The following is a 27,714-nucleotide window of genomic DNA, read 5'->3' as shown; positions in this document are numbered from 1 at the left end:
CCCCTTAGGGCCACCACTGTGGTAGCGGTGCCCTTGGTAGGGGCAGGGGTTTTGGTTCATCGGGAGGTTTTTGCTTAAGGTTAGGTCCCATTTCCAATGGGGGCGGAAAAAGTCGGCGCGGCCAATTTGTTGAGGTGTAAAGCGCCGCTGGAGTTTGCGAAACGGGTACCATGGAAACTGACGACTGCCCGGTGCCCATCCCGATGAACGATCCAATGCTCATCAAAGAGGACCTACACTCTTTGGAGAAGTTGAAGCCGCCGCCCCCAACCGTGGAACTCTTGAGAGATGTGCCGTCCCCATCGCCATCTTTAGCACTGCCGGCAACGTCGCCTGGTGGCAGCACTGGGTTGTTTTGACTGCACCGGTACGGCCGCGTGACAGCCCTGTACTGCGTACTGCTCTTAGCACCTCCGCTGCCGGACGTTAACGCAATCCCGCCATCTGAGCCTACGCCAGGGCTTGTGGAGGTCTTGTCGACTCCTGGGTAGCCCAAGATACGCTCTAGAAAGGCTGGAAGCATCCCACTGGCGACGAATACCACAACGGTATGTCCGCACCGGTATGTGGGTCTGTCTGTCTGAGCGTGTGTGTGTGTGTGGGGGGGGGGGGGGGGGTACGTGCGAGGGTGAGGTGGAGGAGGAGGAGGGAGGTTAGATCCTCTCTCTCTCCACAGACAGAGGCAGACCGCGCGCCCTCGCCCAAGTTCCTTGGAGAATGAACAAGAGAGGATCGTATGGTAGTGGTCACAAGCTACGGCCCCCAAGAGGCGCCAAAGCGCGCAACTTTGAGGTGCATTTGTGAGAGGTGGTGGTGGCAACCGCATAGAGTTGAGGAGGAGGAAGGGGGCAGCGGAGGAAGATGAGATGCACTGATGGCAAACACATGGAGAAGGTAGCGGCGAAAGAGAGCACCTGGGAAAGATAGGGGACCTGAGGAGGGACATGACCACTAGAGGCGAAGAAAGCACTAGAAATAGGGAAAGAGAAGCGTGAAGACCGCCGTCGCCTCCTCTCCTCAATCACCCAGCCACCAAGAGAGGCGACCCAGCGACAGCATCGGCATCACTCTATTCACTTTCAGCCTTCCCTGGTGTTGGGCTCGGCATCCCATGGGCCCTTTGTCCTCTCGCTCTCTGCTAAGAGTTTATGTAGGTATCGGCGCTCGCTCATGCGCGTTTACTCTGTTCTGCCAACTGCGCTTCTTACCCGATACATACAGATCAGCGCCCGCCACACCCTCCTGGCGAGGCCTATCGGCGGCGCCGCTTTCCCACGAGCGCAGATACCCGCAAGTCGTCCAACATCTGCATGCGGTTCTTCGGGCATCTCGGTGTTGTCGAGGCGGGAGCTGGGGTGGGTGCCTGGAGAGGCGCACGCTGAACTGACGCACCGGACGGCCCGCTCCGTGGCGACCGTTCGGCGCCAGCACTGGCACCATTGCTGCTGCTGCTAGGATGGGCTTCACTGCCTGCAGAGTGAGACAAACGCGATGTATCGTTTCGGGGGGAGCGAGCTGCTGCTGGGGAGAGAAGCGTGCGCTTGTGGAGAGGCGCCTTAGTATGATCTTCAGAGTCAAGTCCCACATCATCCTCTTCTCTCACCTCGCTACCGGCTGCGCGATTCGTGGGCATCGGAGCACAGTCGTGACGGTGGTAATGGTCAGGAGGGAGACACTCCTTCTTGAGATTCTCGAACTTGCGCCGCTTCACCTTCTCGCGCACTGCGCGCGGCACAACCTGCTGCAACGCCGCTTGGTCGCGCACATCGACGGCAAACATATTCTCCCGAGATCGGCCGCTCCCCACGGATACCGTCCCGGTAGCCTCCCCGATGCCATCATCCGAAGCCAGGGCACCGCGGCCGTAGATGAGCTCAGCCTGCTCTTGCTGGATTCGCTTCTCTTTTCCAGACAAACGGCTTGCCCCCACACCAGCACGACACCACGGACGACCACCGAAGTCGCCATCAATGCCGTCGCCGTTCACCTGCGGTCCTGTGGATAAAGACGCCATCATCCCGTCCCTGTCTGCCACGGCAGTTCTGCTGCCGCCGCACGCCAGATCCTCGCGCACTCGCATCTCGGCAAGCTCCGCATAGCTGGGGCTAATGTTGAATGGGCAACGCAGATAACCTCCCTTGTGCGACCTTACTGGGTTCTGGTGTGGATTGCGGCTCCCCTGCTGCTGTGCTGCAAAGCTGCTGGGCATTGTTGGGTGAATGGGCCTGGGGGTGTTAGTGAGGGAGAGCTTCAGGGACTCGATAAAAGGCAACAGCAAAAACACTGATCGAGGCGGACGAAGGTCTCTGAAACGCGATGATATCCGTCTGATCGGTCTCTGGTGGGCCTTGTCACGGCACCATGCCTGATTCTTTCTTACTTGAGAGCACAGGTGACGTGTTTCCCTCGCTAAGTCGGAGTGGGTGGTTCGACCGACCAACAGGGCGAGCAAGCAAATAAGTGAATAAAATGCAAAAGAAAGGCGTAGAAGAGAGCCCAGACACCACCAAAGCGCAGAACGAGAGAGAGAGAGAGAGACATCACGTACTCAGGGAAAGAGCGCCTGCGCAGAAGGTGCACACGGGGAGTGTAATAGGGGAGGGATAACGGAGCTGCCCGTGTCAAGGCTCCGTGTCGTATGAAACCTTGCCAGCCATCAACTGCAGCACAAGCGAGCACCACGTGGATCAGCAGACGCACAACTGCATGTGCCACAAGGGAACCCAAGTACGGGGAGCCGCATCGCAAAGCGCCACCAGTAGCGCTACAGCCACTGTCTACACCCCTTTCCGCACTTTCTTCTGTGCGTGCGTGTCGCTCCTCTTTTCCGGTGCGTCTTTCCGCGGTGACTTACAGTCGATTCTCCAAGTCTTAGAGGGGCAGCAGGAACACATGTTGGTGGGTGTGGCTTCAGCAACTGGCATCATAGTTGCCCGTAATTGCAGCCGGGAGACAAGCGGCTTCGCGCGCATGTGCAACTGTGTCGTCCATAGTGGGGAATGGTGTTGCCCAAGAAACCTCTCGCGCCCTGAGAGCAACGATTTCATCAGCGACACGTTCCAGTGAGATGGACTGCCCCTTAGAGGCACGCCACACAGCATGAAGACCGCGTACTGTGCGGTCCAGCAGCACCACGACGTCGGCCCAGCCCTCCAGCCCTCCGAAAATGTGTGTCGAGTAGACGACTGTCACCCCGCGCTGCACGCTCTCTTCGTAGAGGAACTGCATGAGGCAGTGGCGCTGATCAATGTCCAAGTCAGCGGTCGCCTCATCAAGCAGCACGACAGGTTTGTCCTCCAACAAGTGCAAGAGCAGCTGCACACGCCTCTGCTCCCCAGAGCTGATGTGCCGCACATCCCAGTCCATGTCCACGGCGAGCATCTCACGCAAGTGCTCGGCACGAGACGTCCGTAGCTGCAGCATTTCTCGCACGTGCACCTCACCACCCGGCACGGCGGTCCACCAATCTCCGCCGTAGCTGACAAGGCTGTTCAGCAGCATGCCATCATAGCAGCGCTTACCGAGCACGGAGAGGGCACCGTGGCGATTGTCAAAGAACTGCTTCCCACCAAGCATGTTCAGTAAGGTGGATTTGCCAGAGCCGTTACCGCCGCACAGCAACACCCGCTCACCACGGAACACCTGAAACGACAGGTTTGCAAACACATTCTTGTAGGTCAAGTGCACACAGTCGATGACGACTTCGCTTGGGCTGTCGTCCCTTCTCTCTTGGGGCCAGAACGTGACCGGCACGCTGACTGTCGCAGAGGATAGGGAGGTGGCTGCGGATGTCATTGGACACGTTGAAGATGCGGGTGATATGGTCATAAACTTCCCGTACGACAATGGCGGTGCTGACACTGCGGCGGCGCCGCGAGCACTGCCGCTGCGCTTGCTCATGAACTGAAACGCGTAGTCTTCCAAGGGCACGGTGATGTCTGCCACTGCCTTGAAATCCACCACGCGGCCCCCCTCCATGAGTAGCAGGTGAGTGGCCCAGCCTTTAATTCGGTCTAGGATGTGGGTCGCATACACACAGCATCCGCCCTTCGCCTCGCACTCCTGCCGTACCAGTTCCAGCACCGTGTGCCGGTCCGCGACGTCGATGTCAGTGCTGCACTCGTCGAGGAGGTGCACCATGGCGGGGTAGAGCATGCCATGCAGAATCTGAACCCGCCTCTTTTCTCCCGAGCTCATCTTTTCCACAAAGTCGGAGAGACGTAGGCGCAGCGCCTCGGCGAGGCTCGTCTTACGCTCTGGCACCGGCGCCGGCGAGGCCACGCGCTCCACAGTGCTGCCGAACACCGACTCGGGGGGCCATGGAGCACCAATCATGGAGATGTGCTGGACCATACTGGTGTCGTCAAAGGGGTCGCGCCCGAGCACGCGAACACGCCCTGATCGTGGCTTGCGCCGACCTGCGAGAAGAGACAGCAGCGTCGACTTGCCACTGCCGTTGTGCCCAATCAAAAGAATTCGATCGCCACGATGGGCCGTAATGCTCACCTGCTTCAACGATGCAGTAGGTGCATTGGGGTACTGGAAAGAGACATTTTGAGCCACCAGTATAGTCTCCGGTCCCATCCTGGGGATGTTAGTGTGGGCGTGTCTGTCTGCCTGCCTCCTTGCCTGGGTTCAATTGATGCCTCGCTGCGTCTGATACCGGAAAGATCGAGAAGTGGCGCTCTAAGCGGCGCACACACTAACACACGAACACGTACGTGCAGCGGTAGTATGGCGGAATGGCTAAGCAAAAAGCACGACAGGTCACGGAGAATGAGAGAGATTAGAAAGCGGGAGATGTTGTTGGTGAGGAAAAGACAGAGGGGGATTTGGGTTCTGCTGGGAGAGAGGAGAGAGTCACCCCGGGTGAAACGACAAGAGTAGTCTTGACTGCGAGGAAAAAAAAAAGAGGGAAAGCGAAGACACGTAGATGAGGAAACGCAGCGCACGCGCGCTCGTGTCAGTGCACGACACGGATATAGAGGAGGGAGAGGGTGAGAGAGAGAGAGGGGGGGAGAGAGGTGCTATGCGACTCACCTCCTGTATTCGAAAGATTTTCGTTTGCTTGCATGATTGGGGCGCTGTGGTGTTTCAAAGAGTGAAGGGGGGAATGGGAGGGGGGGGGGCACACGGGTGCCACAAAGAGGAAGCAGAAAAGACACAACATAATCTACGCTCACAAATTCACGTGAATGTCAGTGTGCCTTTCGGGGTGTGCCTGTGTGTGGCTGTCAAGAAGAAGCAACACCGCCATAGCGAAGAGCAGCCAGCCCACCCTGTCCATGATTCTGCGCCCCAGCTCTCATCCGCAGAGCGCAGCATAACCCATCCCGCATGATGCAACCCTCCTTGCCCGCCCGCACACCCCCTCCACGAGAATGAGAGCACCCTGCGCAGCGGCACTCGATTCATCTGTCACAAGCACCTCCGCACTCACACACAGTAGCACATGAAGTGCATTGAGTCGATTCCTTTTTTATCTCGTTTATCCACACTCATCTCGGCCTGAGTGTGCGTGTGTGTGTGCACGCCTCAGCCACGGGCACAGAGCGCAGCGCTGCATCGTTTTTTCCTTCTGCTGTCGCCCTCTCCCATCCCCCCCTCGTCAAGTGTCAGCATACGATTCGGCGGCAGGAGTGAGAACCTGGGCTTCCACACCACCACCACTCCCTCCCGCTCTCTCTCTCTGTGTAAACACTGACCCAAGCCACATCACTCGCCCTCACAGTCTTAGCAACAGCTCCCCTCAGCCCTCTTCCCTTACCCTTCGCCCAGTGGCTGTCTCTCTCCCTCTCGTGTTCCCAAGCATACTGCACTCGTCTGTCGTAGCTACGTGGAGGGAGAGAGGTATTTGCGTAGATCTTTTATCGCCCACCTTGGCATCAGTGAGAGAGCGTGAGTGAGTCGCTGAGAGAGAAAGCGAGGAGAGGCGAGGTAATACATCATCATCATCATAAAGGCTGCGTATGAGGGAACACGAGACAGGGGAAACCGTAACGATGACAGAGGGGCAGCCACAGCCCTCACTGGAGGGGAAAGAGCGTGTGAAGGCAGCGATGAGGGGGGATGGGTGTTCGGGCACTGTGCCCGAAGACTGTCCATCCCACTGTAAGCGAAGCGACAGTCGGTGGTCGAGAACGAAAGAGAGAGCACAGTGAAGCGACACAAGAGCAAGCAAAGAAAAGGCTTCTGTTTTGCTTCCTTGAAAACAAATGAAGAAGTCTGAAACGGCGGCTGGCAGAGGAGGAAAGAGGCGATCGTCCACCGTTGCGGGCGGTGCGGTGGACAGCGGTGAAACAAGGAAAGGCACGAACGGAAAAGAAAAAATCGAAAAGGGGAAAAAACGAAGCGACATTTTCAGAATGGGGGCGGCACGCGCACGCGGAGGGCCGCCTTTCCTGTGGGTATTCGCTTCGGCGTTTGTATGCACACACACACACACGCGCGCGCGCAGGCAAGTCGCCCACACCACCTACCCCCTTAATCTGTCCTCCCCCCGCTCCTCTTCCTCCTCCGCTCCCTGCCACTACAGCTGCAACGACTCTCGACCAGCATGCGATAATGGCTTGGTAGCGAATGTCGCTGCCGCGGTGTTTCTTCCTTTTCTTTTTTGGCTTTTTGCACTATGTCGAAGGTGCAACCGTGACCCTTCAGAAGTCCCTCTCCTCCCTCCCCCCCCTTCACTCGGCAGAGTTTTCTCTTCCCACAGAGAGAAAGTGGAACCCGTGGCGGAAGTAGAAGTGGGGCACGACACGAGAGGGGGATCACACAATGAAGGCTCTGGGCTCAGTCCGATGGGTACAGACTTCTCTCGACAGAGATGCACAGAAGCACACAGGCATACATGCATACGTACAGATGGGCGCCAGAGGCTCAGCACGGGGAGAAAAGAAACACAGCAGCACGCAAGGTAGAAGGAAAAGTACGCACATGAAAAAAACCTGCGCTGTCCGTATGAAGAAAGCGCGGGAGAGGGCGGGGAGGAGAGGGGGAGAGCGATGTGGACTTCGGAGTTGCATCGTATGCGTGCCGAAAGGAACGGCTGTACAGAAGTCTGCATGCTCATACACGCATAAACGAGTGAGACTCACGGAGATGCATCCACAATCATGCCAGGGGTGATTCGATACATTCTAGAGCCGCCAAAGACGCTGTTCGGCTGTGGAGTGTGCACCACAATGTCAATCACGCCTTCCACCTCTCGCATCAGTTCCACCCGCCCGATCAGCGGGGCCTCGACGACGATTTCCTCGCTGGTGTCGCTCTTGGTGTCGCTGCCTGCGGGACCATCGCCGTCGCCATTGCGATACACTGGCTCGCCAGTGGTGCGTTCGGCAACCCTTGCCGTATTGATGAGAGTCGGCTGTCTGAGGCCTCTGCGATCTTCCTTGTTACCACTGTGGCTCTGGAGGCCGCTATCACGACCTGCCGCAAGTGACCGACACCCTGGAAGATGCTCAGAAAATGAAAGCGAGCTGTCCGGGTAGAAGGAGATGTGGCTGTTGGGACGAAGCACCACTGTATTGTTACCTAGGTGTAGCGGCAGCTCGGTGATAAGCTGCACAGGTCGAGGGGAGTTGCCCAGTGTCACTCTTCGCTGCAGCGACTGGCGTGCTGGACAACCCTTCAGGGAGGAAGACGTGCTGCCGACGGCAGCGATAGCGACCGATGACGGTGGCTGGCCCAGCTCAGCTAGATCAAAGGCCGGAGATCGCGATGCTGGCCCACTCCCGCCGAGTACCGTTGATTGCGTCAACCTCTGGGGCTCGGAGACATCCGCACTGGCTCGCCCCTCTGGCGTGCGCTGAGTACTTTCCCTCTGCGCGCTGACACCTCTGTCTGGTGATTGCAGCACAGAAGAAACGGGGGTCCTGCGCATTGCCTCGGCTGCCTGTAGTGCCCAGTCGCGCTGTCGTCGCTTGTTGATGACGCCATCGCTGCCGCCTCGTGTCGCTCCTTCAGAGGTCCCCGAGGAAGCAAGGGCATCCCAGTGACGGCACTCGTCCACGACGGGCGGCGTGGAAGTGAGCGCTCCTGGTGGCGGTGCGGTCGGACGACACCATCTGGTTGCCGAGCACGCAGGAACTGGTGAGGAAGACGTCAATGCTACTTTCGACAGTGAGCGTCGCTCGTAGAAGTCTGGTGGAGAAGTGGTCTCTGTCGTCGTCCTAGTCGCACTGTGGGAAGGGTCTGAGGTCGGTGGCGCAGAGACGGCGCAGAGAACCGACCGCTGCTGCCGATGGGAGTAGTATGCACTGTCGCCTATGGCCGGTGCCGTCACCTCGCCCTCCTCTTCCTCTAAGTAGTAGACGTGCTGCCGTGCGGCCCTGGTGATCACGTACACAGCTGTGTCGTAGAGCAGCGAGGTGCCTGGGACAGTGAGCCAACGCTGGGCAAGACAGACGGTGGTCTGGTGTACCACCTCCCCCGAGCGGGGGTCAACGTGCATGGAGACGTACTTGGGCTCGTACAGCTGCAGCGTCACACGGCAACGACACTGCGATTGCGAGAAGGACAACGATGAAGCGGCACCACCCGCCCAAAGGTGCTGGTGCAGCAGCGACGAAGGCGGCGCGTCCGCTTGCAAGTCCAGGACTCGGCCAAGCACAATCGTCGCTGTCGGCAACCCAGGAAGGGGGAAGCTGGACAGTGGCGGGCCATGCGGGGGTGGCGATGGAGAAGATGGAGGTGGAGGTGCAGAGAAGGTGAAGTAGTAGTCCTCCCCAATGGCGATACCAGGATGAGAGGTGCACACAGAGGGTTCAGTGGGAGCCACTGCACCTGGCAGAATCGCCGCAGTCGCTCTGGTAGAGGCGACCCCTCTCGGTATGATGTCGTCCTCCACCTCTGCGTCGACCCTCTTCTCCTCAGCAGTCCCGCTGGACCCACCTGCGTTGGCCAACCCCTTCGCTTCACGCGAAGGTGGTCGTTCCTGCACGTCGCCACTGCTGATGCGCGGCGTCAGCACCTCCTCCTCGCTGACGCTCCCCCTCACCTCACCAACAGCGTCACCGACACCCTCATCCGCACTGCCGCCGCTCGTGCTTGGCGGGGCGGCAGATGGCGCCGCCCCATCGGCGCTCCCCTCCCTGCAGTCTGCAAGCTGTGGCACCAACTCTGGGGGCATGGCGTCACCGCCGTACTGACTTGGGCAATTCCTCTCATTTGCGAGGGTTAACGCAGCGGCTACCTCGTTGCTACGCGCACCGTTGGGGCGGCTACTTCCCTCCGCCTCATTCACCCTCGGCTTCACGGACGGGGATGAGGGAGAAGATTGCATGCAATCTGATTGGAGCAGCATGGTGCGGTGCCTTACATGGCTTTCCTTTGGTGGTTTTGCGTAGGGAATAGCCCCCCATACCGAGGACAGCAACGGTGGTGTAGGCAGCACCGACTCGGCTGTCGATGCGGGGTTGCAACAATGACGGTAGTGCTGCTCAATACCGTCGGCCAGCCATGGTACTTTCAGCACTGGAACACTGCCCAATCGGTCCAAGTCCACAGGCACGGTCGCATCGTCGGGCACGTAAACAAAATCCGGCATCCGCTCCGCATGCGACTGCCTGAGCGGCGGTGAATGTAAAGGGGACCCAGACGAGCAACACGGAAGTGCGCTGACGCGGCTGCTGCCCCGTGACAAACTCTCGCGGGCGACGTCAAAGGATGGCGCCGGCGCCGGCTCTGCCGTGACGGTCGCCCCGGCGACGTTGAGCCACATCTCCATTCGGTCGTCTCGCACGACGAAGGCCACGTCTTTGGCGCTGAGCCAACGGTCTTTCACTGCAAGCGGCGCGAAGCGCAGCGGTAGTGGCAGCGCCTTCGTCGATAAGGCACAGGTGCCAGTGTCTCTCCTCGCAGTCCATTTTTCTGGCCCAGCTCTTGGCAAAAGCTCGACTTGATCCGCCGGCGTGGGCAGCTTCACGCGCGTGGTGCCGGGGGTGATGCTCCACAGCCATGAGGCGTGAATTGCTGAGACGCCCAACGCATGCGCCAAGCACACTTCGGACAGCATGCCGTGCTGCCGATTCGGCCTTTCAGTTCCCTCAGCGAGGTCGCTTACAATAGCGGCCGCAGAAGAGACGAGGAAGATGAAGTACTTCGGCGCCGAGCACTGTGCATGGGAAGTGACAGCAACGGCAGACATCGCACTCCGCTGAGGCAGCGACACGCGCCCCACCGCTTTCCGCTTTACACCACTTCCGATAACCCCACTCGCCGTCTTGGAGACGTGCATCAGCGGCGAGTCGGCGCTGTGGGACTGCTCCGCTGCCAGCGGCGACGGGTGACGAGTGAAGCGGGTCGCGTTCACTTCGCCACTGTCGCCGAGCTGGGCGGCAATGTTGTCCGCCTGTGCCACAGAGTCCACCAAAACCGTCCCGGCGCTGGTCAAGAAGTGTAAAATACGCTGAAGCTCTGTGCGTCGTTGCAGCTCTGTCGCCGGGCCCGCGCGGTAGCGAAACGGTGAGGAAGAAGTCAATGCAGGCGGAAGGCCCTCACCCTGCAGGAGGTCGCGCCGCACCGTTTGGGGGAGAAAAATACAAAGAGACGAGGGGTGCGCCTCGCCTGGCGACGGACTTAGTGCCCTGGACGTCGCTGCCGGAGAGCGTGACGGCGATCCGGAGTTGGCGGTGCAAGCGGAGGGTGCAGCGCTGCGTCCGAGGTCCGAATGACCGATGCCGTCCGCGCTCACAGCATCGGCGCCATGTCTAGTCGCCCCATGCGTGTAACCCACACAAAGCGCACTCACCGCCACGTCCTCCTCGGCCCTCTCAGCGGCTTTCCCAGCGCTCCTCTCCAGTTGTCTGTTCGTGGGTGTCGTCATCGGTGGCGACGCCTCTCTGCATGGAGCAGAGAGACGGATGTGTGGAGGCATCGGCTCATGTCGGCTCTCCTCGGCGTCCTCCGCGTCCATCAGTGCCACGAGCTGGGTCCCGGTCAGCACGTCATGCCCGTCCTCCGTCGCAGCAGCCTCACCTACTGAAGCTGCATTCCAATTGCTTTCACGGCTCGCGGACACGGCACTCGCACGCCATGCGGTCGTGGCGCCAGGCAAAAGTCGCACCTCACGAAGCCTCACGTGGAGCAGTGAGCCGTCCTCCTCCCACTCAATCTGCACAAAGCCGTTTCGCGGGGCTTCGCTGATCACCGCCGGAAACCATTGTCGTCCCCAACGACCTTCGACCCGCGTGCCCACCCTCAAAACCTGCACATCGACCTCAGCCCCGGTGACTGTGGGCGGGTCACTCGTCGCAGACTGCTTCGTCGGGAGGAGAGAAAAGTGAGACGGAAAGTCGGGTGTGGCAGGGGAGTGGCCATCTTTGCTGGCACCTCTGCGAGCCGAGGGTTGTGGTACACATCGCATACGCCCACCACCACCGCCGCTAGTGTCCTTTGTTCTCACAGAAGATCTTTGCTTGAACTGTGGTGGCGTGCTCAGGAATGGGTCAATCGGCACCATCTCCTGCGGTGCAACAGCGACGGACAGAGCAAGGGGAGCCGGAGCGTCCCTACGGCGGAGCTGCAAATGTGGGGGGGAGCAGTCTGAATTCACAGCGATGCCATCCACCACGTCCAGCTGCGTGGTCCCTGCACTCTCCTTCCAGAGCCCGTCGTCAAGTGTAGACGGGAGAGAGCTAGGCGGGAGCGATGGTGATGACGGGGTTCGAGACATGGGCGGCGGTGCCGACTGTTCTGCAGTCTCTGAGGCGGCGGCGTCAGCCGAAGAGTATGATAGGGGCATATTCACGCGGGGTCTAAGACCATTCTCTCCACCGATACCCGTCACAGCGCATGGCGTAGCGGAAGGCAGAGTAGGCAAAAATGTCATCGATGAGGTTGAGCCGCCGATGGACAAGGCGTTCTCATGCACTCGAGAGGCATCAGCTGCGGCTTTGGCTGCACCTGAGCGAGTCGCAGTGCCGTCTTCTGTCGTCATTCCAATACGCTGGGTGGCTTGCTGCGGTGTAGCCGTGACCCGCTTGACCGGCGGGGATATAAACCCCTCACCCAGCAGCACTTCCTCTGCCGCTGCCGCCCCAGGTGTGCCGCCACGCAGCTGAGGAAGCACCATCTCGTTTGTGATAGCCGAGTGGGGTGTGTGTTGGCCAGTAGACGAAGACAACAGTGGTGTGTACCCACAGCTGTCACTGTGCACGACACCGCCAACGGCAACGGTGGCACCGCCCCCATTCTCGTCGGGGAGGAGCGATAAGTCTTGCACAGCAAGCGTTTCAGCTAAAGTCGCGGCTGCACCCGCCGCGCCCGGTGTGCAGCCCTCGAGCACCGGGATGGGGCCGCCCTCGCCCACGTCTGCAGAAGGGGACTGCAAAGAGGGTGTTGTGTACGTAATGTGCGTTCGCCGCCTCGCCTCTCCGTCGTCCTCGTCATCCTCATCACTGAACACTGTGTTGGCACCGCTGTCGGCGGTGGTGTCGATACGTCTTACGCCCAGCGGCTCACCCCGCAACTCCGTGTCCCTCCCCGTCACTTCCCGCCCCGCTGGTGGCACGCGATCGTCGCCGCCGCCGCCGCTTGCGTCCAAAGAGCGTCGCAGCGCTTGCGGACGAGCAGAGGTGATTGAGGAATTTTCCGACAGCTCCCCAAGCACGTGTATCTCATCCTGAGCACGCGCCAGCCGGCGCGTGTCACCACTGGTCCCGTTGAGGAGGTTGAGCCGCCATGCCTGCCTCTCCTCATCCTCTTCCTCCTCGTCTTCCTCCTCGGCGAAGAGGACTTTGCTGTCTACCGTGGAGACAGCAGTGCAGGGCAGTGGCGGTTTCTGCGGCGTCACCACGTCACTGAGCCTCACAGGAGAGAGAACCACCTCTTCGGCGGTGGCTGTCGCGCTTGCCGATGGCGAAGGGTCCTGCACCCCAGGAAGGCGGTGCCTCTGCCATTCAACGGCATGAGACGCGTCTTCACCAGCTGCACCACCTCCACCAGGGTCGCCACCCTTCAGTACTCTGCGCTCAGCCAACATTGGTAACGGGGAAAGAGATGGAGAAGGCGACGTAGACAGCTGTGTCGCGTCCGGTGGTATCTCGGTGGTGCATGGCACCGCCTCTGTGCGTTGAGATCCATCACTGCTGTTGTGGACGGCCTCCACACCACTGTCGTCGTTGCTGTCTGCAACCCTCTTTTCAACTTCAACAGGCACTGGGAATGAGCTAGTTGACGTCGATCGGGGTCGTTTGCGCGCCGCCGACGCGCGGCGGTCGTCGGTCCTTCGACTTGATGTGGCAACACCCGTTGGTCTCGTCTTTTCTCTGCCGTTGCTACTGACGCGAGTGGGTAGGCCAGCACGCCCTCGGCCACGAGGGGCGTATGCAGTATCGTTTGGCTCCTTCGTCGAGGCCCTGTTAGGCATCATTACGGAGGCGACCGCGGCAGAACCCGATGCACCATCCTTGGTGGTGGTGGTGGTGGTGTTGCGGGTCCCTCCACTCGTGCGATGGACAGCCTCATTTGAGCCACTGCCCCACGGGGGGTAGAGGCGGGAGACGAGGTGGTGTGGGCGACGTGCAGACGCGGCCGCCAGAAATGGTAGTGCTTCGCCACCAGAGAGGCGCTGCGTCTCGTCGCTTCGGTTCTTCACCGGGGCCCGGCGGTGCTTGGGGGGCATACCCGATAGAAAGAGAGAGGGGGGGAGGGCGACAGGAAATAAATTGTTTACGGGTGATATGTGCCGCTGAAGCCAATGAAGAGACGCAGCGACGCGTCCTTTGGTGCTCTATATGGGCCAGTGTGCCTCCAAACCGCCTCAGCGCCTCCCTCCAGGCTCTATGGCTCTTTTTTATGGAGTGTGTAATCAGTATAACGGTGACGGTCACCGCTCATAGCCGCCGCCGGTGAAGGGGACGCGGTCTGAGTTGCCGGCTCGTTTTCTATTCGCGTTTGCGTCTTGGTCATGAAAATTTGTGCTGAGCAACCCTGCGCGTGTACAACGAAGAGCGCGGCGGAAGCGCCGTGCGCTTAAACAGACCCTGACCTCACCTCGTGCGCGACAAGAAGACGAGAGAAGCCGCCGTGCCCTCCTCTGCTTCTTTTCTTTGCCTGCTGCGTTGGCCACTTGTAGCCCTGGCGCACGGTGTGGGACTGACGGAAAACGAGAGGTGGGCAAGAGGAGGAGAAGAGCGAGTAGCTGAGGTGGAAGTAATGAATGGACAACACAGCACGATAGCTCGACAAACTAAAGTGCGGGGAGGCGGAGTGGCACGCGACATAGGAAGGGGGACAGTGACGCAGCGAGATAAAGCCGCACAGCGTGATGAGGTACAACGAGAGAGAAACCCACACCGGCACGCACAAGTAAGTCGGCAGAGGTGAGGGGGGATTGCAGGTGGACAACCTTCACGAGAGTGACAACGACCACCCAAAACGCACTATGCGCGCTTCACACTGGTCACCATTCAGGTGCGCGCAGCACTCAGCATGGGAGCGCAGTGCGAGAGGATGTTAGTCACAATCAAGGCACTGAGACTAGAGAAACGTCACTGAGAAGACTTCATTGCTGTGCCCACACGCACGGCGCCTCGTCGTGGTGTGGGTTAGAGCAGCGCTGTGCCCAGAACCTGTCCACACAATCTCTCTTTTGCTTTCCCTTTGTGACTGTAGCGGAGACAGACGAGGGTGCAGCGTCTCCTCAACCCCCCCTCTCCCTCTCACTCCTGCCTCGTCCCCTCCTCGCTCCACGATCGCTGAAGAAAAAAAGCGTATGCGAGAGTGGCACGTGTCCGCACCGAGCCGGCGGCCCTCAGCCAGCCGCGAAGGCATGCCAGAGACACAGCGCTTTGCTTTCGACGGATGATTTCTGTTGGTATAGCAGCTTACGGAAAAAGATAAACGCCCGCACGCACACGTCGGGCATCGGTGGGCGTTGCCTGAGGCATGAGAGAGGGGAAGCGGTAAGAAGTCCGCCAAAGCAGGAAAGGATAGGTGTGCGTGAGGCACCAAGGAAGGAGAGGAATCACCCAAAGCAGAGCCCACGACAGGGACATCCCGGAGACTGAAACAGCATGGGTATAGCGAGTCACAGCTGGTGACACCAGCAGCTCTGCGGCACAACACCGCGCACGGCGGCGCTCTCAGTCAGCATCCTTTCGCCTTCGCTGCCGTCTCTTGCCGGCACGTGCATCGAGGAAGCGCAAGTAGCGCTTCGCCACCTCGGTATCGTCATCGATGCTCTCTTTTGCCCAGCATGCCTCGCGGAAGCCGTCGGGCACGTCCACGCTGGCGAGCCGCAGACGCTTTGCGATGCGACGATCGCGCCGCTGCCGACGCCGCACTTGCTCCTCTGGGTCGTTCTTCTGGGCATCGTTACTAGCAGCGGCACGGAGGGCGTCGGAAAGGAGGTAAGGACCGCGCTCAGCGATGCGGAGAAGATAGCTGTACTCCAACCAAAACAAGGAACTGTTTCGCAGAGGATCTGCAGCGGGGGCAGACGGCGGCGTTGAGTGAGGTTGTTCAGCGAGGGTGACCGCCTGACTCTCGTCGGACGCGTCGGACCTCGGGTACACCCCAGTGGCCAGAGCCTCTGCCTGATCTCTCCTTGCTCCCAAGTGGGCGTCGCCCGCTGCGGCGCTGCTCAGCGACGGGGACGTGCCAACGCTGTGCGGAGAAGTCGAGGGCACCCTCTCTGCTTCCCTTTGCAGCCGAGCTTGCAACTCTGCAGTGCTCTGTGGTGGTCGAGTTGCAAAGAGCCGTGCAACGACGCTGTTGGAGGCAGCACAGCCCAAGTCCGGACTCGCCCCTTCAGCACTGCGCACCGTTGCTGCCGCTCGATCCGCCTCGGTGATCACCAACTCATCCATCGAGCCAATGAGGCGAGAGAGCGCCACCCAGAACGACTCCGGCTGCGGCAGGGGAATCGCTGCAGGCCCGGCAGCGCCTTGGAGCTCGCCATCACAGGCGGGTCTTAGCGTTTCCTGTGCCTCAGGTGGGGGCGATGGTGGCGTGGTGACCCCAGGGACCGACCTCCACAACTCGCAGGCATCAAGGTCGTTCTCGGCATGTGAAGGCGGTTCCACGAATGCCGCAGCCGTCACAGACTCATCTGTCTCTCCTGCTCGTTTTGCCTCGCTTGCCGTCGTCACTTGGTAAACACCATCATTGATGATAGCCTCTCGCGGTTTATTCTTCGTCGCCGCCCGCTGCGCCACACGCTCCTCGCTGGGGTCAGTGGTGGCGAGGTACACGGCCCGCACCGTGTGTCGCTGGCCAATGCGGTAGACGCGGGCTAGTGCTTGATCCTCGTTGGTTGCTGTGTAGTCACGGTCCACGAGGACCACCATATGCGCAGCTTGCAGATTGATTCCGCACCCACCAGCCTTGATAGAAATAAGGAAGAAGAGACACGCTGGGTCTTCGCGGAAGTGCCGCACACTCGCCAGACGCTCGGCCTCGCTGCTGCCGCCCGTGAGCACCACCGTGTGATCAGCCCAGCCGCGGCTGTGCAGGTAGTCGACGAGCAGGTCCACGCAATCGAGCCAGTGAGTAAAGAGCACCACCTTGTGCTGCGCCACGTACAGGCGTGCGAGTAGCAGGTGCAGGATGAGGAACTTACCGCTGCATGCAAGGGTGAGGCCGGCAGCCCCGCAACGCCCCGCGACCTTGGCACCGAGGGTGCAGCTTTGCGAGGCTACCGCAGCAACCGAGTCCGCGTTATTGTAGCCCTCCTGCGTGACTTCATCGAGGTCGTGACGGTGAAGCACCTGGGAGAAGAAGGGCAGTAAAAAGGCGTGGTTGCACAGAAGCTGAGAGGTTAATTCTGAGACGCCAGCGCTGGTGAGCCCGAGGGCTCTGTCCTCTTGTACTGCACAGCGCACGGTATCCCTGGCCTCAGTATACGCCAGGGCTGGAAGATACTGCCAGACGAGCTCGGTGAGCCGATCACTGGCTGCGGATGCCTCGTTGTGCGCCTTGAGAGTGTCGAGAGCCGGTAAAGCCTTGCCGTGCGGAGCCTCTGCCGTCGAAGCTGCAGCAGTGGTGTGTCCTGGGCAGCCCGCAGACGCGGCGGCCCCTATCTCCGCCGCTGGAAGAGTGATCGTATGTGGCGCCTCATCAGCGGCACCTGCGACCTCCTCCTCGTCATCACGGCCCGCCTCACTACTACTGCTGCTGCTGCTGTTGTTACTCTTGTGGCCTCCCGTCATACTGAGAACCGTTGGCGTTCGCCGCTGCTCGCGCAGCATGCCAAGCAGGCGCTGCTGCATCGCACTCAGCGGGCACCAGATGTGATGGTGCGTCATCCGAAGAGTTGAATCGACGTCCGCCTTTGTGCGGCGTAGCAGAAATGGCCGCAGGACTTGATGCAGCCGCAGGATCAGCAGGCCGCGCTCCTCCTCCGTCAACTCCATCTCCCGCGCCTCGTACACACGAAACGGCCGTCGAAAGACCTCTTCGAAAGCGTCGTTGTCGGTGAACACCTCCGGATTCAGAAAGTGCAGCAACGACCAGAGCTCCTGCAAGTCGCTGCTGAGTGGCGTTCCGGTCAGCACCAGGCGACGCGAACACGGAAGGCTCAAAATGCACTGTGCCGTAATGGTGTTCAGGTTTGCCACTGCCTTGTGCGCCTCGTCCACCACGATATAGTGCCACTGGACGCGTGCCGCCTCCGCGCCAACGTAACGGGCAGCGTGAACTGGAAGGAAGACAAGGTCGTAAGCCGCAGCTTCGCGGACAGGGTCGGCCAGCTCCTGGTACACGGCAACGCGGAGAGCACCCGATACAAACTGCTCGCATGCCTCTTGCCACTCTCGAACAACAGAGAGCGGGGCGAGAACCAAATGTGGGAGGTGCGGACCAGCTAGCGGCGGCGCCACTCTGCCCCCGCTGCCCTCGGCGGTCTCGATCCGCCTATTTTTCAGGTAGACGAGGAACGCGAGCGTCTGAACCGTTTTACCTACGCCCATCTCGTCCGCCAGGATGCCGTTGATGTGGTTGGCGTCGAGGGATGCAAGAAAGCGCAGGCCATCCATCTGGTGCGGAAGAAGCGTCGCGTCCAGACCGGCCGGCTGGGCTGCCACAAACACGTCCACGCGGTGTATGAGCTTAAATTCGTTCTTGGTGGATGCCACGTAGGCCCGGAAGCGCTCGTACTCGCTGCCGCGCAATCCTACAGCTCCGCCTGGGCGGTCGGCATCACCTTGCTCATCGAGGGCTGCAGAAGCAACGCGCGTCGTGGTCACGGCACCTGTGGTATCACCACCACCGTTCGCACTGGCCTGGGTGGAATGGGCCTGAAGTCGTAGCCCAATGCGGCGCATAAAGCCTTCCGTCTTTTCCATAATTTTGAGAAGCCCAGACACCTTCAGCAGACTGACGTGCTTAGCGAACGCCTCAGCGTCGTTGCAACGGAGTGCATCCAATCGTGCCCGCGCTGCAGCCTCGTCGTGCAGCCTCCAGTACTTGCGCAGCTCCACCTCTACATCCAGTGGCAGCACAAGGGCCTTTGGTAGGGCTCGTGAAGCAGTGGACGGCTTCAGCATTGGTGCCCCATGAAGGCGCATCGCTTTTGGTTTTGCCGCCGCTGATGGTCCCAAAGCATACGGAGTCTGACAGCGCACGAACCAGTTGTTGTAGAGGTGCGAGCCGGCCCATTGCCGTATCGGGATCTGTGGAAGAGAGGAAAAGAAAAGGCAGGCCGGGGGAGCCGTTGCTGCCGCTCCGTCCGTGATCAGGTGCGCCCTGCAGGCCGTGGCGACAGAATCTAGCATCGACTCTTGATGTGCCACAGCGCCCATGAAGACCTCCATATCGCTACGGAGCACCGCTTGTCGAGCCGCCGTCGTCATGGCAGATGCCCCTGTGCCGCGGCGCTGGGTAGGGGTGAGCGAAGCTGGGTCGGTGTCTGCTGTACTGCTGTCGCAGAGTAGCTGAGAGTGCAGCCTCTGCCCCATGACGGCGGTGAGTGTTTCCTTCACCACTTGAAAGTAGCGCGCCTTCAGCTCCCAGGTGCTGCTGCAGCCACCACCGGCGTGTGTCTCGTTGGCCACAGTGAGCGCATGCCCGCTCGTCTGCTGCGACTCCGATCCAGTCGCGGCCGCGACACGGGAAGAATGAGCACAGAAAAATCGGAGATGGTGCAGGCGCCTTTGTGTATCCTGCGTCGGCATGACGTTCTCACGTCGCGTCAGCTGGTCATACAGAGTAGCCATCCGCCTCACCGCTGTGGCGCCAGTGCACTCGTGTGAATCTTTGTCTCGGCAATGGGGCGTGTTGACCTCCGTGACACCCTCGCTGCGGCTGGGGTTTGGTCGCTGGTTGGTGCCCGCGTCACCTCGTGTCGCGGATTCTGCCCCGACGTCCATCGCACGATCACAATTTGGGCTGTGCGGCGACGTCAATACCACTGCGGTCTGCTCTGTTGATTTCTGCGCGAATATCTGCGCCCCACCCAGACTCTGCAGCGCAGCGCAGAAGAGAACATGGGTACTGGCAAGAGGAGTCTGCGAAGACATGCACGGCAATGATGATGGGGGACCGAAGGGGTGGAGCTAAGTACGCACACAAGCAGGAGGGGTGTCGTCGTCTGATTCCAAGGGCGTAGCGGAGTGAACGAAATGGAAAAGGAAAGAAAAGGTAAAAGGAAAAGAGAGTCGTGAGTGAGTGTGTGTGCATGTGTGTAGGCGCGAGGAGGCAGAGGGGAGGGTGAACGAAATCACCGATGAGCCTCTCGATCGATTGTCTGTTCTGTTCGCCGAGAGTGTCTATTTGAACAGAAAGAAGAAATTGGAAGGGCGAACTCGGGTGGCATTCGCGCTTGCCCCCCCCCCCTCACACAGGCACTACTACGCCATTACGCCCTCCCATGGTAAGTTCACCCGAGGACATGTCACAGGTGTAGGGTATCCCTGCACAGCACTCCCTTCTATGGCCCTTTCGTGCATCTGTCCGGATGCGCGTGCGCGCGGGTGTACCTGCAAAGTAAACCACCGTGCCGCATGTCTTGACAGTGATCAGTCGCAGAGTGTGGGTCTTCGTAGAAGACCATTGCGTTGCTCCATTATGTGTGTAGGTTTGGGATGCCGTTGCACGTCTTATTTCTGGTGCGGCAATTTTCTCTTATTTACCGCGCACACAACTCACACCCCATACACCCTCTCCTCCGTCTTCGTCCACCGCCTAACACAGTCGTGGTCTGACTCATCGAGCGCGTTCCTGTAGCCTCTCTAGCAGCCTACCCATCTCCTCCTCGTCCTTCCCCTCCCGGCTCCTCTCACCACCCCGTCCCTCCCCACGCTTCACCTTGGGCATTGAGCACTTGCACTTTGCAGGTCCATCATGGAAGAGCTCATCGCTGAGCACTCTCCTCTGGAATGTAAGGAGGTGCGAGGGCGCAGAGTGGGTGGAAGGGGGTCGGAAGGATTCAAGCTGACGGCCAAGCGCAATGAAAGCACAGCTGCTGAGGGTATGAGGAAGACGACACAGCGGATAACAAAATAAAAAAAAAAGTCACCGCGAGCAATGGAAGGAAGAGAGGCGCGTGCGGCGGGTCACTTTGTCGTTGTTTGTTTGTGTGTTTTGTTTTTTTCGAGTGTGTGAAAGGGTGACGAGCGGCGCACGCTTTGTGGTTTGCTCTCTTCGTTTTGTAGGAGTAGTGAAGGAAACGTACGAGCACGCAACGAAGATCAACTCACCACCAGAGCGCAGGACGCAAACGCACAGACACACACGCACACCCGTGCAGGCAGTCACACAACATACCTCCTTCAGCAAGCGAGCACGGAGGACGAGAGGGAGCTCAAAGAGGAGGAGGAATTACAGAGAGGACAACGACAACGGAGACCGTGGTATCACCTACACGGCAGGCAGAGAGGCCTGTTTCCCCTTCCGTGCGCGTACGTACCCCGTGAGTGTGCAGACGGACTCAAGAAACGGTGCAGAGAGGGGGAGACAGAGCGAACACACGCCCGATGCCTGGGGCAAACCACGATGAGAAACCGTTGTCATCACCGCAGCAGAGATAAACCGCACCAACACACAAGTAGAGGAGTAAAAGAAGCATTACGTGAATGGCAATAAGGCGACGCATGCAGCATCACCTCCACCTCCTCCGTGCCACCGAAGCACGACCCGTCATCATGGCACACCGGTGGGGTAGACCACCTACAAGAGTCGGCGCTTCTTCGCGGTGTTCATGTACGGCTGCAGCACCCACTCCGTCTCTGCATCGTCCATCTCGAGTGTGCCGAGCACAACGCGATATGGGGTCAGCTCAAACCGCGGACCCACCTCCGTCAGCTCCACCTGCCTCTTACCCTTCTCCTTCTTGAAGGTGTGGTGGCGGACGCTAATGAAGTCGTTCTCGTTGTCAAAGGTTAGAACACGGGATGCGTCGGCCTTGGGCACTGGGAAGAGGTAGCGCAGCACGTCCTTTATGCGGAGGCCGAGCTTGGTAGAGAAGTTTTCGAAGATGAGGTGCGGATACTGCTCCGACATGGTGCCTACGCCGTCGATGTCGTGGCGTGCTACAAGGTTGTGAATGGTGAAGGTCACGGTGGGGCCTAGGGGGAGATGAGAGACAATCAAGCTATCCGGTACGCCCTGCGACTCCTGCAGCACCACCACATCTGTGTAGTTCTCCTTTCGGGCAGCGTACATGAGCTGATGCACGCTGAGACTACCGCGATTCATGCGCACGGCATTCGGCACGATGAGCCGCACCTCCTTCGCAAACTCCAGCAGCTTTTGGGACGCGTTGCGAGACGTCGTGACGAGCACGTGCGGGTCCTCCTGGCCGGCGGAGGCGTACTCGTCATCGACCGTCGTCGCCAGATGGCGGGTTTGAGCGTCATCAAGCTCCGTAAACTTCTTCAGAGCCAGCGCATCCTTCTTGAGGTGCCCGGGAAGCGGGGTGGTGGTCTCCAGTGCATTGCGGAACTGTTCCTTGCGGGCGTGGATCGCCTCGTGAACGCGCTCGTGCTGCTTGCGCTCGAGGAACTCCTTGCGTGTACGAATGACGCTACGGCGCATGATGATGGCGGTCAACAGTGGCGCGCTCACTCAGGAAGAAGGCGAAGGAACGACAGAGATAGAAGTCGGCGGCTACCACAATGCAGCCTCTCCCGTTCTTCCGACTCGGTTGTGGCAAAGTGCGTTGTAGGAATTCCCTCGTTATGATCGCCGCAACCATTAGGGTTTAGCCCCTCTCTGGCTATTATTTCTTCACCTGTTGACGCCTACTGCGAGGGGGGCGGGACGACCCACACTTGCGCACACGCCGCTACACGAGATCTCTCTGCAACAGCTGAGAATGACCAGGAAAAGGGAAAAGGGGGGAAGAGAAGAGTGGTGGTGGTGAGGGGCAGGAAACGCCGTGGAGAAGATTACAACCGCAGGTGCGCACTACTAAGAAAAGGGAAAGGAGGAAGTACATGCAGAAACCGATCTGCCTCTGCCGCTTAACTGAACACCTCAACCTTCCAAAGGCACTGCATAGGTGTCAGTGCCTGTATGCACGCCTGCGCAATATATCTGAGTCTGAGCCTATCGGTTAGAGAGAGAGAGAGAGAAAGCGAGCGAGGCGGGCGCACAAGCATCTTTGTTTGTTTTTCGTTGTGGTTGCTCTTCGCAGTGGATTCGACTCGACACGAGGTATAGGGGGGCGAGGCTGCAGCTGTAGCACTCGCTGTGCTTGTGCGTGGGGGTACTTCACACTACTAAAGCGAAACACAGGGAAGGGACTCAGCTCTGCCCTCCGGAGTGTTGACGGCAGGCGCGGCAGTAGACTGGCAGTTTGCGAAGCTGCTCCTCCGTTGTCTCCGCTCCTGCCGCCGCACTGGATGTCACCGGCAGCGCTATCGACGCGTCGTCGTGCATCACGGCAACGGCGTCCCCAGCGCGGACACCAAAACCCACGCCCCCTCCTCCGATGAAGGCGTCCGGCGGTGACTTCTTGAGGTACTGCAGTACACAGTGCGGGTGGTATATGTGCTGACACGCAAAGACAACCACCCGCTGTATGACCAGCTGGCAGCAAGCTGCGCATCGATGCGCCACTCCAGAAACCTCCGACAATTCGTCCGCTACATGCATGACCGTCGTGGCAGCGCCGGTGCTGGTGGACGCGCCGCTCACGGCGAGGTCTCGGCGTTGACCCATCGCAATTGCTGCGGTGCGTCGCTTCAGCAGCTGCCCATAGTAGCCCATCAAGTCCTTCTCACCGACCTTGGATACGGTGGAAAAAAATGCAACCTCCTCTTCCATGGCGTGTGCGATGGCGGCGATGCTGGGTCCGGCGTGCAGGATGGGCTCACGGCTCGGAAGCTTCCGAAGAACGTGCCGCACATCCAACGCGGGATACTCCATGAACTGCGACTCTGCAAGCGTCTCGAAAAGGTTGCCAAAGAGGTTGAGCGGCACGATGCACTGCGGCGGTGGAACAGGCGAATTTTCTGCCGCGTCGGTATCGCAGGGTGCGTGTCTCTGCCCTTCTCCTTCGCCTTGAACAGAGGTGCTGCTGCTCTTGCGCCTCTTCGAGCTCTCCACACCGCCGGAGGCTCTCGACACGCCGTTCACCTGGCACAGGTCTCCCAGTGCAACGTGGTACTTCTGCGCAATCGACGCGTACGTCTCATTTGGCTTTGTATGGTGTATCACGTAGCGCACGCGCACGCCAAACCCGCCCGTGGCGCCTTTCGTGCTGTCAAGGTTGCAAGTTGGCAGGCTCGCGTTGTATGCTACGGTGTAGTCGACCAGCCGCGTGAACAACGCCGCCTGCTCCTCAAGGTCTGGGACAGAGACGACAAACCTCAGGGCGCGGGGTAGGTCGTGCATCTTCTCCACAAGGATGCGCAGCGCCTCGTCCTCGCGGCCCATGCGAAAGAGAAGAAAGATCTCCTCTTCAAGGAAGTGGTGTTTGTGGCAGAGCGCGTGCAATTCACGAATGCGCTCGATGTACATGGACATCTGCTTGAGAAACGGAAGCAGAGATGAGCGGTCGTAGTCGATGTAGAGGGTCGCCAACAGCTGAGCGTGCTGCTTTGCTATGTGAGCGAACACCTCCGGGTAAAGCTGCTGGACGAGGTTCAGATAGCGCAGCAAGTGCAGTCGATCACTGTGCTCGAGCCGGCTGATGACAGACTCGGCACAAAGTGGGTCCTGCGCAGAGCCGTACTGCAACGCAGTCGAAGACAGCGAAGATGCTGGGGCGCCACCACTTGGTGCGACGAATGCTGGGGAAGTAGCGACGGCCTCGCCAGCGCCGCTTGTCACGCCGCTGCCGGCCGTTGACCCTGCCACGTGCTCCATGAGCAGCTGCAGTGTAGCACCTTCCCTCCTGTGCAGCAACTCTGGAAGAAGCTCGCGCGCCTTGTGGAAAAGCTGCTGGTCGCGGATAAGCCCAAACACTTCACGATCGCTGCGTGGAGAGGCAGGCAAGCGCAGCAACACTTGCAGGGCTTCCTCGTGCCGACCTGCACAGCGGAGGAGGAAACCGTAGCTGGCCGCCAGTGACCACCGCGAAGTGCGGCTCATTGACGGGGTAGAAGTAGCTCCGGCACCTGACGTGGTCACCTGAGATGGATGCGGGGCTGCCCCTGTGGTGCTCGTCTCTGCCGAGGTGCCCTGCGGGGTGGTCGGCAGGGAAGAAGCTGGCGACACTGATTGCACGCCACTTTCATCAGCGTTGGCGGCGCTGAGTGTAGGACCGGCGTCAGACACCGTTACCTTCCTCGTCTGCCCATGCTCGCCTTCGGTTTCGCCTTCCTCCTCGTCGCTGTCGTTGTCCTCCCACCAGGCGGCGGTGGCGCACTGCTCTCGATGCGCCACCTCTGTCGCCTTCAGTACGACGGGTACGCTGAAGAGTGTGTTAAACTTGTGTAGCGCAGCGTAGAAGAGTCTCGGGTCGTGGCGGAGACAGCGTAGCAGCACCAGGTCGTAGTACTCCCGCTGAATCGGGGTCTGCAGGGTGGCAACTGGGGGGGGCAGGGACCTGGTCATGGCGAAAGCGTGTTCGACGTGTGTGTCTTCCACCTCCTCCACGTCGGACGTGCTGCCCACCCTGTACTCGGCGGAGGCACCCGTGCTAGCTGGCAGGAGCGCGACGAGCCGCCATGACTCACCACATGTGTCCAGGCGGTAGATCCACTGCTCCCATGCAGCGCTGCTGTCACGTGGAATGAGCTCAGGAAGCAGCTCGACAATCTTCCGCAATGCCCCATCCTCTGTGTTGCGGTTGTGAAAAAGATGCATGAGCCACTGCTGTCCCACATGCTCCAGGACGTGCCGCCGCAGCTGGCGCGCATATGCCACGGCGTACCGGTAGGCACGCTCAAACTGACCTGTGCGCAGCAGGAACTCGACGTGGTCATCGATGTCTGATGGGATCGCCTTCACGATTGTGTCGACAGAGAGAATGAAGTACTGCGTCATGGGAGACGGTGCCAACGGGTCCGGTGGCAAGGCGAGTTGGCGCAGCGACGCCGACCTCGCCGCAAGCGACGGCAGCAGCTCGAGATAGGTGAGGTGAAGCTGCAATGGGTGGATGAAGCGGATGGGCATGCGACCACGGTAGATGTCTGTCAAGGAGCCGCGGTCCACCACTCGCACCTCCAAGTCCTTCATCACTCCCTCCATACCATGCTCGATGATGCATGCCAGCACCACGTACCTCTGCGGGCCATAGGGGGCGATGCCGCAAACTCGGTAGGGAAACAAGGTACTGCTCGGTCGCAGTGGCTGTGGCGTGCGCAGCTCTACAACGTACGGCCCCCGCCCAGTCGCATCAGCAGCGGTGGTTGATGGTCGCGATGGGGCCAGAGCAGGACTGTCAGATGCCTGACGCAGCGGGGACAGCGACGAGGACGCGTTTAGGCATCCGTCTTGCGACATGGTGGAGCGAGGCGACCCACCTGCACTGAAAATGCCTCCGCCGCTCTGTCGACGCACGGGCAAGCCAGCGTACAGCTGAACCTCCTGCACCACGTCTCCCCATCCAGACAGCAACGCTGCCGTGGGGCTGGCAGCTGCGGTCGGGTCCCTCGAGAGATTGTACTCCCATCGCAGCGTGGGCGGGTACAAAGCATTCTGGGCGGAGAGACCGGGCAAGGGAACGCGGCGTACTACAGCCTGGTTCTTTATGTCGTAGAGGGTGAGCTCCGCATCCGATAACCACGCGGCGACATCGATCGCGGTCGCGTGGCACCAACGAACCTTGTGAATGCGTCCCCGTCCTTCCTGCAGAGTCGTGACGCGCCGACTGTTGCTCCACAGCAAACCTTTGGTGAGGAGATGTACCTTTGTCGCCCCGCCGCACAACATCGGGCAACTGTCCATCTTATGGTACAGTGGGTGCAAAGCGACGGAGTTGATCGGGCCGCTTAGCTCCGCCATCCACACGTCCTTCACATCGCGGCGGCTTTGAATCGTGACGTACCCGGCCTTGTCGCAGGCTGCGATGTAGAGCTCATTGACGGTGCAGTCCACGTCGCAGATCGGCTCGTGATGGTTTGTGTACACCTCCTTGACTTTGCCGGAAGACGGATCGATGACCGCAACGGTGCCCTGGTTCGTACCGAGCACAAGTATGTGACGGAAAGCTTCGATCGCCATGAGTCGATGATCCTTCAGCGCGGCCTCGTCAAGCGTGTAGCTGAGAAATCGCAAGAGATCCTCTTGTGGGGGCAGAGAGCCCGTCGTCGAGGATCGGTAGCCATCCACGTTGCCGCTGTCACGGTAGCTGTCGCTGTCAAAGCAATCCGCATCCTCCTCGTCGTAGTCGCTGTTGTATTCATAGTAGCTCGTGTAGCTGGGGTCCTCGGTGCTGTCTATGCCATCGCCGTCAGCTTTGTCGCTGCCACCAGGAGAATTATGTCGAGTAACACGACGGCGGGCACCCTCTCCCTTTTCAAGCGTGTGGTGAGAAGCACGAGCGCTGCTGCTGCTCGCTCGGCTGCCATCGTCGCGACGCCGCAATGATGCAGATGCGAGTTTTCCATCGTGCGTGTGGTCGGCATCGTGCACAGACACCGGCGATGGCGACGGAAGCGATGAGCTCACACTGGTCCCGCCGCTGCTGCCGGGACGCTGCATGTGGATTAGAAAGGAGTGGGTAGGTATGTGTGTGTGTGTGTGGGGGGGGGGGGTGCAAAGGTGCCGGCGTCTGTGCTGCTGTGCTAGCAAAGAGGAAAATAAGAGAGAGAGAGAACAACACGGGAGTCCTCCCCCTTGCGCGTGTTGGGGAGAGGAGAGGGATGTGAGCAGCGGTTGCGGCGACCTATGAGCAAAGTCACGATAGCGCAGAAGACCGTGCAGCAGTCGCCTACCAGTGTAGGTGCGCATCCATCGATATCCCTCATCAAGAGGCGAAGCGGCCGCAGAGAGCGGAAATGGGGTGTAAGACAGAGTGGAAGAGAAAAACAGAGGTAAATACACACGAGAAGACGTCTACTCGGGGAAAAAGGTGAGATGCCTGAAGCAACTCTCATGGCATCCACCTCCACCACCACCTGTAGGCTACAGCAAGGGTGTGGTAGGACAGGAGACCTGTAGTGGCATCTGTGTCATTCCAAAACCCGCAGGGGATGAAGTGGTGGCTGAGAACCAAACTCAGGGGAAAACAGCTCCCCAACCTCCCCCACTTGTACACGCGCACGGCGAGTGGCACGCTCATGAGGTCGCTCATTGGAAACGGCAACGCAGCGCCAAGCCTATGCGCGCGCCTCTCTTCTGGGTACCTGTGCGCCTGCCTGTATCCTCAGTTGTTTGACACAT

General features: G+C 59.9%; 6 protein-coding genes across 6 annotated transcripts; all 6 read right to left on the bottom strand.

Moving 5' to 3' along the window:
* Nucleotides 1-1,252: 1,252 nt before the first annotated feature.
* On the bottom strand, nucleotides 1,253-2,209 carry LBRM_30_1460 (conserved hypothetical protein; the record flags this gene model as incomplete). The annotated part of the gene is made up of 1 exon (XM_001566726.1): nucleotides 1,253-2,209. One exon carries the CDS (start codon nucleotides 2,207-2,209, stop codon nucleotides 1,253-1,255), a length of 957 nt encoding a protein of 318 aa, XP_001566776.1.
* A 701-nt stretch (nucleotides 2,210-2,910) lies between these two features.
* On the bottom strand, nucleotides 2,911-4,335 carry LBRM_30_1450 (putative ABC transporter; the record flags this gene model as incomplete). The annotated part of the gene is made up of 1 exon (XM_001566725.1): nucleotides 2,911-4,335. One exon carries the CDS (start codon nucleotides 4,333-4,335, stop codon nucleotides 2,911-2,913), a length of 1,425 nt encoding a protein of 474 aa, XP_001566775.1.
* Nucleotides 4,336-7,090: 2,755 nt separating this feature from the next.
* LBRM_30_1440 (conserved hypothetical protein) lies at nucleotides 7,091-13,624 on the bottom strand (the record flags this gene model as incomplete). The annotated part of the gene is made up of 1 exon (XM_001566724.1): nucleotides 7,091-13,624. The coding sequence occupies one exon, from the start codon at nucleotides 13,622-13,624 to the stop codon at nucleotides 7,091-7,093; it is 6,534 nt and encodes a 2,177-aa protein (XP_001566774.1).
* Nucleotides 13,625-15,086: 1,462 nt separating this feature from the next.
* LBRM_30_1430 (hypothetical protein, unknown function) lies at nucleotides 15,087-18,794 on the bottom strand (the record flags this gene model as incomplete). The annotated part of the gene is made up of 1 exon (XM_001566723.2): nucleotides 15,087-18,794. The coding sequence occupies one exon, from the start codon at nucleotides 18,792-18,794 to the stop codon at nucleotides 15,087-15,089; it is 3,708 nt and encodes a 1,235-aa protein (XP_001566773.1).
* Nucleotides 18,795-21,108: 2,314 nt separating this feature from the next.
* On the bottom strand, nucleotides 21,109-21,975 carry LBRM_30_1420 (putative U3 small nuclear ribonucleoprotein (snRNP); the record flags this gene model as incomplete). Its single annotated transcript, XM_001566722.1, has 1 exon — nucleotides 21,109-21,975. The coding sequence occupies one exon, from the start codon at nucleotides 21,973-21,975 to the stop codon at nucleotides 21,109-21,111; it is 867 nt and encodes a 288-aa protein (XP_001566772.1).
* A 711-nt stretch (nucleotides 21,976-22,686) lies between these two features.
* LBRM_30_1410 (putative vacuolar assembly protein vps41) lies at nucleotides 22,687-27,282 on the bottom strand (the record flags this gene model as incomplete). Its single annotated transcript, XM_001566721.2, has 1 exon — nucleotides 22,687-27,282. One exon carries the CDS (start codon nucleotides 27,280-27,282, stop codon nucleotides 22,687-22,689), a length of 4,596 nt encoding a protein of 1,531 aa, XP_001566771.2.
* Nucleotides 27,283-27,714: the final 432 nt, after the last annotated feature.

The sequence above is a fragment of the Leishmania braziliensis genome, chromosome 30, assembly GCF_000002845.2.
Source record: "Leishmania braziliensis MHOM/BR/75/M2904 complete genome, chromosome 30".
In the NCBI taxonomy this organism is placed as follows: Eukaryota; Euglenozoa; class Kinetoplastea; order Trypanosomatida; family Trypanosomatidae; genus Leishmania; species Leishmania braziliensis.
This window is presented reverse-complemented; position numbering and strand designations above follow the sequence as displayed.